We start from the raw sequence: 11,005 nt of genomic DNA on the forward strand, positions 1-11,005 counted from the left end.
GGGGCGTGGTCTGAATTCGGAGGGAAGGCTAGATCTCAGGAGTTTGAGAGAAGTTGAATTCTGGGTCTCCCACCCACCGTGGTGACTCAGCAGGGCTCAGACTCTGGCTCCGGGGGGTTTAGGGAGACTTACCTGGGCTGAGGGCTGTGTCTAAGGCAGAGCTGGCTGCCTCTCTCATTGTTCTCCTTTCTTTTCCCTCCGTTACTTATGTGCCCACCCCCATCCCCCGACATTAATCTGTGGGTGGGCATTTTGCCTGGCTTGGTAAGCTCTTGCTAAGCTTGGGGGCTTAGGAAAAGTGGGGGGTAAGGGAGGGAGGTGGGTAAAGGCGAAGGGAAAGTTTTTGGTTTTCAAAGTTCCTCGATTCCAAGGCCGAGGTTATGGGCAGGGGAAGGGCCAAAGTGGCTTCTCTTTGTTTATGGCTTCTTGGGTGATTGCGGGGGTTTAGATGCCTCTCTCTCATGTCTTTTCTTACCTCATGCTAACATACCTATGCCAATCTTCTCTGGTGAAGCTGGTGAAGGGAGGCAAGAGTTAACAAAAAAGAATGAGACCCTAGACAACTTGGACCCCTCCCCCTAGCCTCAGGCAGACACCCCCCCACACACACTTCCCACCAAACCTGCACCTGACAGCTCTTACCCCAGGCCTTGAGCCAGAGCTGGTTTTTCTGGTGGTGGCAAGCAGCAAAGCCCTGACAGAGATTCCCAGAGAAGAAACTCTGCTTGGGGGGCCAGAAGTGCGGTGGTGGTGGTGGTGGGGCGCGTAGGGTGTGGCCATAGGGGGTAAAAACGGGTGGGAGTTCCTTTGTAGAAACCCACAGAGCAAGAAAGAGGGAGCCTTTGTTTTGTTGTCAGGGAGGCTCAGTGGCAATTTCTCATCACCTGGAGGGACAGTGACCTCATCTCTGGTTACCTCCACCTTGGGCCTGAGACGAATCTGCCCTGAAGTCTTGGGGTGAGCTGGGGAGGGGTGCCAGGGGCAACATTCAAATGGGCAGAAGCCCAGAGCCACACACTGACCAAATGTGGCTGAGCCACACATGCAGAAGCCAAGATAAATGACATCAAAATATTTACTATGTGCACAGAGTCATGCAGGACAGGAATGCGTACCATGCGTTCAGAGGGTGAGCTATACATGTAATGGTGCATGCATATATGTTCATATTCTAACACATAGCTCTTTCCTCTGGACATAGAAAAGGTAGGATGTGTATTTCCCTGAAGAGAGATCTGAACACACACACACACACACACACACACACACACACACACACACATGAAACATCCCCAAGTTCTTGCAAAAAAAAAAAAAAAAAAAAAGCTTCATGTGCAAGTGAACTAGAAAAACTGGCTTAGCCCTCATCCAAAGATACTACAAACATTCAGACACAAAAGACTGCTATTCCCTTTGACACACAGATGAACCTCAAAGACCCCTGTGTGTGTGTGTGTATATACACATATATATGTGTGTATATATATATATATATATATATATATATATATATATATATATATCCTTTTATGAACCAGCAGAAGATGCTGATGGGTAAAAGAAAAGATCTTCCAAAAGATAAATATCTGCAAGAGCCAGCCTCAGTTTCCCCCTTTTGAGCTCAGAGGCCAAGCCTTACACAGAAAGGAAAATTGGAGCCGAGGAACAGGGTAGGGTGTAGCCAGCTAGCCTAAGCCAGGAATGGAGGACCTGTCTGGGAGCGGGCGGGGTACACAAAGGGCAGGGCCCCAAAGAGGCCTGAGGGGGCCTGGCCAGGGGTGGGGGAGGCTGAGGGCAGGGATCCCGTCTGGCCAGTTGGGCCTGTTCTCTCCCTTGCGCAAGGTAGTGGTGGCTGCGGCTAGGCCTGCTGCTGTGTGGCAGCCTTCTGAGTCACTAAGGCCCCTGACCAGCGTCCTGGTGCTCCTTGAGAGGAGGGGTGGGGAGAGTCAGGAGGAGGAGGAGTGCCCAAGAAGCCAGAGGCCACCAGCCTCAGCAAGTAACATGCAACAGAAGGGTCTGTGGGCTTGGCCCGGCCTGGCTACCACATGCCCATCAGGTGACCTCACCAGGCAGGCGGTGTGTCTCCTTCAGTCTGGTGACATCATCATGCTGACGCCAGGCAAGCACTGGGTGGGGGAGAGCAAGAGGCAATTCTAGCCTGCTCTGGCTTGGAAGCCTGGGCTCCTGGTCCATTTAGCCCAGGACTTTGGGCTCAAGTTGTCTTAATTTGTATCTTTTGATTTAAAAGATGAACTGAAGGGCCCTGAGCGTGCCTCAGCCTGAGTGAGATGCTTCCACTAAGCAGTGGCTTTAGGACAGTGTGGGCTTTTTTTTAAAGGAGCAATCCCAAAGGGACTTTCCTGTTGCACTGGGGTTTCTTGGTCTGCAAAACTGGGGCTTGTACCTTTAGGATGAGGATCTTGGATTCACAGGTTAGGGAACATTGAGGATGAAGACTCAAGCATGTGATGGGTACCCAATTCTTGCTGTGCCCTAAAAAGGTATGAGGGGGTAGAATATGGGTGATTTATGCTGAGAGTGGGGGCCAGAGCTGGATTGAGAATATGAATATACAGGCTGAAGAGATGGCTCAGCAGTTAAGAGCATTTGTTCTTGAACAGGACTTAGGTCCTGTTTCCCCCTAATCCACATGGCCGTTAACAGCCATCTGTAACTCCAGTTCCAGGACATCTTATACTCTCTTCAGACCTACAGGAGGGACCAGGCACATGGTATACATACATGCAGGCAAAACATCTATACACATAAAATAAAAATAAATAATAAATAAATATTTAAGGATAGAAATATTGGCTCTGACAGTGTTACAGAAATAATCTTCGGAAGGATTTGAGTCTTCTAGTAGCAAGGGGCTTGGAGTCCCTGTGCCCTGCATCCACACTATTGTGACTTAAATCCACATGGGTGTTTTGCAGCAGACTGAGCTGGGCACCCCCTATGCCACCCCCCCCACACCTCCAGCCCTTCTTTGACAACCCTACTCCCTTTCATGCCAGGAGGAGGTACCTGGGAGGGGTGCAGGTGGTTAGCTGGACTCCCAGGCTGGGCTGGGTGGGACCAATGTCAGCTTAGGCAGGTCAGGGCCCAGGTATCTGGCCCTGCAGGTCTGTCCCGTCCAGTCTGGGGCCCTCCCATCTCCCAACAGCATCCTCCTCCCCTCTGCTCCTTCTATCAGAGCCACAAGACCCATTCACTTGTCTCACAGAAACCCTCTGCCCTACCCCATGCTTCAGTTCCTTGATGCATGTCTGTTTCCATCCCCTTCTTCCTTTGTCTAGTCCAGAGATGCTCCTCTTGGCAGTGAACCCAGATAGCCAGGCTCTCCTGCCTCCGCCCCAAAGTTGCCATGACAACACTTTCCCTGCCTAGTTCAACTAAGGAACTGTGCCTTCCTCTTGATGCTACGTTCTTTCTGCATCTTATCTCTTTCTTTTCTTTTCTTCCTTTCTTTCTTTTTTCTTTTCTTTTTTTTTTTTTTAAGGTTTTTTGAGACAGTGTTTCTCTGTGTAGCCCTGGCTGTCCTGGAACTCACTCTGTAGACCAGGCTGGCCTCGAACTCAGAAATCTGCCTGCCTCTGCCTCCCAAGTGCTGGGATTAGAGGCCTGCGCCACCACCCGGCTGCTTCTTATCTCTTTCATGTGTTTGCTCATTCATTTGTATATTATTTTTGTTTTTGAGGGGTGGGGATTGAGACATTATTTCCCTGTGGCCCAGGGTGGCCTTGAACCAGACCTCCTTGCTTAAGTCTCCTCAAGTATTAGGATTACAGGTATGTGCTACCATGTCTGGCTCCATCCATCCATCCATCCATCCATCCATCCATCCATCCATCCATTTATTCAGTCAGTCAATAAACATTCATCAAGGTCCACTTGTGTGACAGAGGGAAGCCACATATCACTGACTAAGCATGAAATTAAAAAAACATGTTTTTAATATGTGATAGATGACCCTGTTTGGGCTCTTATGGAGCACAGTGCCTTGGGGAAAGAGAACAAGATAATAAAGAGCATTAACGTCTAGGTTAAAATGCTAGGGCGGGGGTTGAAACAGAGCGCTGGGAGAGCACAGGGGTTGAGCACCTGAAGCTGCCTGAGGTGGGGGGAGGGAGGAGGGAGGACTCAAGAGGAAATGATGCCTAAGCAGTCTTAAGGCATGAGTAGGAGTTCTCCAGACAGCGATGAGTAGGAGCGACCAGACACAGGGAGGAGAGCATTCCAGGCAGGGGTACATTGTGAGTAAAGGTGACAGGCAACAGGGTGTGTGGGGTGCCGGTTAGAGGCAGGGACTAGAAACAGTTGGAGGTATAAAGGGAAGGAGCTCTGCCACCTCAGAGCACTGGCCCAGCCTCTGGCCCCGGCCCTGGCCCTGGGTTTTGTTTGTTTTTTTCATAACCATAGGCATTCCCAGGCCCAACCTCCTTTATCAGTTGCTCATCCTGAACATCCAGTTATCTTTCAGCCTTCCTTGTCCCCCAGCTCTCTTTCTAGTCAGTGACCGACTGTCCCCTTTATCCACCCAGGACCGCCTTGCCAGGGATGCAGCTACAGTTTCATTATGTCTGCTGCAGTCTCCTTCCATGACCTGTTTTCTGGTCAGACTGAATGAACTTTGCCATCTGCTTCATGGCTCTTGCTGGCTAGGGAAGCTCTGGTGACTTTCCATCTCCCCTTGACCAAATCTGAATTCCTTTTCCTGGCATGGGCGGTTTTAGGCTATTCGGACCCACCCTACCCTAGCTATATTTTCCACAGCTGCTCAACACACACACCCTACCTTAGGTTGGGTCCTCTCTTTGCTTCCTGAACCAGCAGCCAGCCTCTTCACCTCCCAGTGTTTGCTTACCTTGATGCTGTGCCTGCAGTGCCTTCTAGGCCCCATGATCCCACCCAAAGCATGAATGAAACCCTCCCTCATGACTCCCACATCCCTCAAAACAACACATGACAAACTACCAAACACTAAGTCAGACACCACCATGCAGGTCATGTGTCCTCTGGAGGCTGAGGCAGGGGAATAGACCAGGCTGCCCTCGAACTCAGAAATCCGCCTGCCTCTGCCTCCCAAGTGCTGGGATTAAAGGCGTGCGCCACCACTGCCGGGCAGACTTAGTCTTAGAAAGAAAGAAAGAAAGAAAGAAAGAAAGAAAGAAAGAAAGAAAGAAAGAAGAAAGGGAAGAGGAGGAGGAGGAAAGAAACAATCATTGGTTGATTTCATATATATTTATGTCAATAGATAGATAGATAGATAGATAGATAGATAGATAGATAGATAATCTGTCTGTCTGTCATTTGTATTTTCTCCTCCTAAACAGACCTCAGGTTCCATGAGGGCAGGAAATGGATCTTTGTTTGTCAATAAGGTTGTATAATGAACACATTTAATTTCAAAACCTTCAAATGCTCCATACAGCTGCTCATCAATCACCAACACACCAGTCCTTCCTCCCTGGTCCTCTGGCTTAACATAATGACACCATTGCTGTGCCGCCTTTCCTGACCTCATCTCTCCAGGCCCCTGACCTGGGGGCTCTTTCTGTCTTTAGTGACTTGCTGGTTCCTGCCCCCAGACTTCAGTTCATGCCATTCCTCCCACATGGAATACCTCCTTCTCTCTGGGAATCCAGGTCTCTCATCTTCAAGCCATGTGAAAAATGTTCCCAAGGATTGGCTTTACCCTCCCAACATGCCTCATTCCAGGCACCACATAAATGCTCTGAACCTTTTCCAGGACTCTTTGCCACACTTTCCAGAAGCATTCCCTTTTATCCTCTTGGTAGGTTGAGCCTCCTGTGAAATTTGTCCTTGGTTTCCTGGTAAAGGGCACTGAGATTCCATTTCCTTGAAGCCCGTGAGCTCCTTCAGGGCAGAAGCTTGGGTCCCTGGTCCTGTTAAATAGTTTCTCACTTTGTTCAAATAGCATCCTAGGCTGCAAAAGAGTGAGTCTTCCGTAAACCCTCTGTGTGGCCTTAGGGGAGCCACTTCTCTCTGGATCTCAGTTTCCTCCTCTGTCAAATGGCGATAATAACGCCTACCTCTTGGGAATGCAGTGTGGATCTAATGAGGTAATGGACTGAATGCGCTTTGCTAGCACAAACCGCTCCAGGAGTTCCGGCTGCCTTTGCTGTCATTATCATTCTGGATGCGTTCCATTGGGTTCTGACTGTCCCCCTCAAGCCTGATTGCTTCTGTCTGCCCCCTGCAGGCCGATACTCCGCGGGTGAGCTGGAGACCTCGGACCTAGTGACGGTGGTGCTAGGCCAGGACGCAAAACTGCCCTGCTTCTACCGAGGGGATCCGGATGAGCAGGTGGGGCAGGTGGCATGGGCTCGAGTGGACCCAAACGAAGGTACCCGGGAGCTGGCCCTACTGCACTCCAAATACGGGCTTCATGTGAACTCTGCTTATGAGGACCGCGTGGAGCAACCACCGCCCCCACGAGACCCTCTAGACGGCTCGGTCCTCCTGCGAAACGCTGTGCAAGCAGATGAGGGCGAGTACGAATGCAGAGTCAGCACCTTCCCAGCCGGCAGCTTTCAGGCACGGATGCGGCTTCGAGTTCTGGGTGAGTGGGGCCAGCTAGGCATGATCCATATTGCTGAGTAGGTGGAAGAGGGAGACAGAACGGGACTGCAGAGATGGCTGAGACAGAGGCAGTACAGGCAGACATAAAAGATAAGGTCCTATAGGGGTGAGGGAGGATTACCCAGCCCCTCCCACCCAATCCAGAAATTCTCTCCAAAAGCCGCCAAAGCTGGAGAATAATCCACATGTTAGGAAGTTTGTCCTTCCGATGGCCCGCATTTCCCTCTGTGCACCCTTGTCCATCTGGAGCAGCATAGTGCGGGCTTATTCTGTCTTCTGCACAGCTTTTCAAAGAGCTGAGGTCCTCTGCCAGACTTCACTTACATCTCCTCTTTTCTAAACTACACTTACTGGTTGGTTCCTGCTACCGTTCTACAAAAGACACCAACTCAAAGCTCCTTCACCATCCTAGGCTCCGTGTTTTTAAATGTGTGTAGGTAATTTTTTTTTCCTTTTCTTTTTCAAGACAGGGTTTCTCTGTGTATGTGGCCCTGGCTGTTCTGGAATCCTTCTGTAAACCAGGCTGGCCTCAAACATAAGTCATTTTAAAACCTATGAAAGCGAGAGTCACAGATGTGGACATGAGGCCTCTATGTGATGTAATATGTGACTTGGAGGAGTGGTACCTAAATTGGGCCTTCAGTGAGTGTGGTCTAAGACCACAACCACTTTTTAAACCACTACCTTGCACCATGGGTCAGCCTGGACCTGTGATCAAATTGCCTTTTCAATTTTGTGCTTGGGCTACTTTGAAGCTAGAAATAAAAAAGCGCCTTAGTGGTTTTGCTTTGAGTGGAAGTTAGCAACATATTTTGGAGGGAAAAATAAACAAAACAAAGTTTGATTTAAAAGAAGAGTAAGGGGCTGGAAAGATGGCTCAGCGGTTAAGAGCACCGACTGCTCTTTCAGAGGTCCTGAGTTCAATTCCCAGCAACCACATGGTGGCCCACAACCATCTGTAATGGGATCTGATGCCGTCTTCTGGTGTGTGTGAAGAGAGCAATGGTGTATTCATATACATAAAATAAATAAACAAATCTTTAAAAAATGTTTTAAAAAAAGAAGAGGAAGAAGGAGGAGGAGAAGAAGAAGAGGAAGAGGAGGAGGAAGAGGAGAAGGAGGAGGAGGAAGAGAAGGAGGAGGAGGAGGAGAAGAAGAAGGAGAAGAGAAGGAAGAGGAGGAGGAAGAGGAGGAGGAGGAGGAGAAGAAGGAGAAGGAGAAGAAGAGGAGGAGGAAGAGGAAGAGGAGGAGAAGGAGAAGAGGAGGAGGAAGAGGAGGAGGAGGAAGAGAAGGAGGAGAAGAGGAGGAGGAGGAGGAGGAAGAGGAGGAGGAAGAATCGTCAGGGCATAGTGGTACATATCTATACTTACACTGTTCCAGAAGCTGAGTCAGGAGGATGGAGAATTTGAGGCACACACATACTCCAAAACAAAATCTGTTACTCTAGGCTTTGTCACATAAGAAGTGATGACCTGCAACAAACCACTGAACCTCCCTGAGCTTTGGTTTCCTCACCTGAAGAACCAACATAATAATACCCACCTCACTAGTTTGTTAGCAAAATTAAATAAGATAATGTATGTAAAGTTTTAACATAATAGTTGACACATAGTTAGTAGCAGTTATTATTGTTATTATTACATAGATAGTATCTAATTAGTTTTAAAATTATTTTTATTTTTTTTAAATGACCTATGTTTGAGGCCAGCCTGGTTTACTGCTTTACTGAGGGATTCCAGAACAGCCAGGGCTACAAACACAGTGAAACCCTGCCTTGAAAAAGAAAAGAGCTGGGCAGTGGTGGCGCACACCTTTAATCCCAGCACTTGGGAGGCAGAGGCAGGCAGATTTCTGAGTTCGAGGCCAGCCTGGTCTACAGAGTGAGTTCCGGGACAGCCAGGGCTACACAGAGAAACCCTGTCTCGAAAATACCAAAAAAAAAAGAAAAAAGAAAAGAAAAAAATTACCTACATACATTGTAGGAAAAAAAAATCTAATAGTGAAGAAAGATGTAAAGTCACTTGAAATTATACCACTGATCTGGCACATTCATGGTGAGATGAGAAAACAGGGACTAGGGGCTGGAGAGATGGCTCAGCTTAGTGGTTAAAAGCACTACTGACTCTTTCAGAGGTCCTGAGTTCAATTCTCAGCACCCACATGGAGGCTCACAACCATCTGTAATGGGATCTGATGCCCACTTCTGGTATGTCTGAAGAGTGGCACTGTATTCATATCCATAAAAATAAATAAATACATAAATACATAAAATAAATAAATCTTTTTTTTTTTTCAAAAAAGAAAGAAAGGGGCAACTGAAGTTTGTAGCTGGGTAAGACTGACGGGATGGGACCTGACTGCAACTCTGCAGCTCTTTCACACTTCCCCCTCCCCACTCTCCACAGTGCCTCCCCTGCCTTCACTGAATCCCGGTCCACCACTAGAAGAGGGCCAGGGCCTGACATTGGCAGCCTCCTGCACTGCTGAGGGCAGCCCGGCTCCCAGCGTGAGCTGGGACACAGAGGTCAAGGGCACACAGTCCAGCCGCTCTTTCGCTCACTCCCGCTCAGCTGCAGTCACTTCAGAGTTCCACCTGGTACCCAGCCGGAGCATGAATGGGCAGCCGCTGACCTGTGTGGTGTCTCACCCTGGCCTGCTCCAGGACCAAAGAATCACCCACACCCTCCAAGTGGCCTGTGAGTATTGAGATGTGTGGGGAAGATATCCCCGTTCTGAGAAGAATGCTAAGGCACTCTGACCCTGGACGGTGGCAGGAAGGTCAGGCTGAGTCTGGAGTCTAAGTCTAGCCCAGAGGTAGAAGACCTGGGGGTCAAGATAGAGGTCCTGGGAAAATCACTGTGGTCTTTGTGAGAGTTTTGTTTTGTTTTGTTTTTGAAGGAGGGATTCTCTGTATAGCCCTGACTGTCTTGGAACTCACTCTGTAGACCAGGCTGGCCTAAACGTCAGAGATCCACCTGCCTCTGCCTCCCCCGAGTGCTGGGATTGAAGGTGTGCTCTGCCACCACCTGGTGTCTCTGTGAAGTTTATAGGAGAGACTGCCTTATTTTTATAGTGTAGATGGGAGAAAAAATATCAATATGGAGCCGGCAGGTGGTGGCGCACGCCTTTAATCCCCGCACTTGGGAGGCAGAGGCAGGTGGATTTCTGAGTTTGAGGCCAACCTGGTCTACAGAGTGAGTTGTAGGACAGCCAGCTAGCCAGGGCTACACAGAGAAACCCTGTCTTGAAAAACAAAAACAAAATATCAATATGGAATCGAAAGTGTTTGCAAAACACACAGTTTGGGATTTGGAGGCAGACTTGGGACGAGCCACCCATTCTGCTATTTAATCTGGTTAGACTTCATTTCCTTCACCAGCAAATGAGTGTCATTCTTCCAACTTTATGGGGTTCTGATGAGAGTTAGCATCCATGAATGCAAAGCGGCCCGCAGATCTTAAGTCCTACAAGGTTCCGGTAAATGATAGCGTGTTCCCAGCCCAAACCACACTATCATTTGGCACAAAGTAGGGAATCCGCAAACGCCGAGAAAATGAACAGACTGGTGGGTTGTTAGGCAGCTGCTGAGCACCAGCTTTGTGAGCAGCACCGCGCTGGATGCCACAGGAGGTCCAGAGTGTGAAACTCCATCACCCCAGGCGTCTTAGGGGCTCATGGCCCAGGTCAGCCAAAATAGACTCTGAGCTTAGGGTGGGGATCAGTGTGGCCAGGAGCTTGGGATGGATAGAGGAGGGCTGGTCCAGCAGGGGAGGAAGAGGGGTTTAGAGGAATCGTGGATTAAGGAATCTTCCTGCTCTTCCTCTTTCTGTCTCCCACTCCAGTCCTTGCGGAGCCCTCTGTGAGGGGCCTTGAGGACCAAAACTTGTGGCATGTTGGCCGAGAAGGAGCCACACTCAAATGCCTGAGTGAAGGACAACCCCCTCCCAAGTACAACTGGACACGGTAAGGGCCAGGGCCCGTGCCTGGAGGAGGGCCCAGCACTCTGGCCTCCTCAGGGCCAGGGCCCGTGCCTGGAGGTGGGCCCAGCACTCTGGCCTTTTCAGGGCCAGGATGAACTTGTTATGAGCAAGGACCACATATTCTGAACCCTAGATAAGTCAGGGCATATCTTCAGACCAATACAAAACTATGCATAATCAGGAAATGTGTGGTTTCGACCCATAGGGAATGTGAAGGCACCTTCTTGGCTTTTTGCCCTAACTTTAAATGATGAAATATAACTATATTAAATATTAATCTTTTATGTATTTGTGAGGGCTTAGATTGCATGTGACACAAAGAAAGCTGATTATAACTGCTGTTACACCTACACTCCTTATAACTATAATGTTGCCGGCACCTCAGAAACACCAACCCACTTCCACTGGCTTCTTCAAGA

The 11,005-nt window shown here is 49.1% G+C and overlaps 1 protein-coding gene across 5 annotated transcripts in view; it reads left to right on the top strand.

The window, feature by feature from the left end:
* The window catches only part of Nectin4 (nectin cell adhesion molecule 4), a 19,126-nt gene that overhangs the window by 3,564 nt on the left and 4,557 nt on the right, over positions 1 to 11,005 (top strand). For all 5 annotated transcript variants that reach the window (XM_031389471.1, XM_031389498.1, XM_031389480.1 and 2 more), the window contains exons 2-4: positions 6,227 to 6,586; positions 9,012 to 9,302; positions 10,449 to 10,569. In XM_031389471.1, coding sequence (XP_031245331.1) covers positions 6,227 to 6,586; positions 9,012 to 9,302; positions 10,449 to 10,569 — 772 coding nt within the window. The remainder of the gene's footprint in view (positions 1 to 6,226; positions 6,587 to 9,011; positions 9,303 to 10,448; positions 10,570 to 11,005) is intronic.

This window comes from Mastomys coucha, unplaced genomic scaffold (genome assembly GCF_008632895.1).
Source record: "Mastomys coucha isolate ucsf_1 unplaced genomic scaffold, UCSF_Mcou_1 pScaffold1, whole genome shotgun sequence".
Lineage (NCBI taxonomy): Eukaryota > Metazoa > Chordata > Mammalia > Rodentia > Muridae > Mastomys > Mastomys coucha.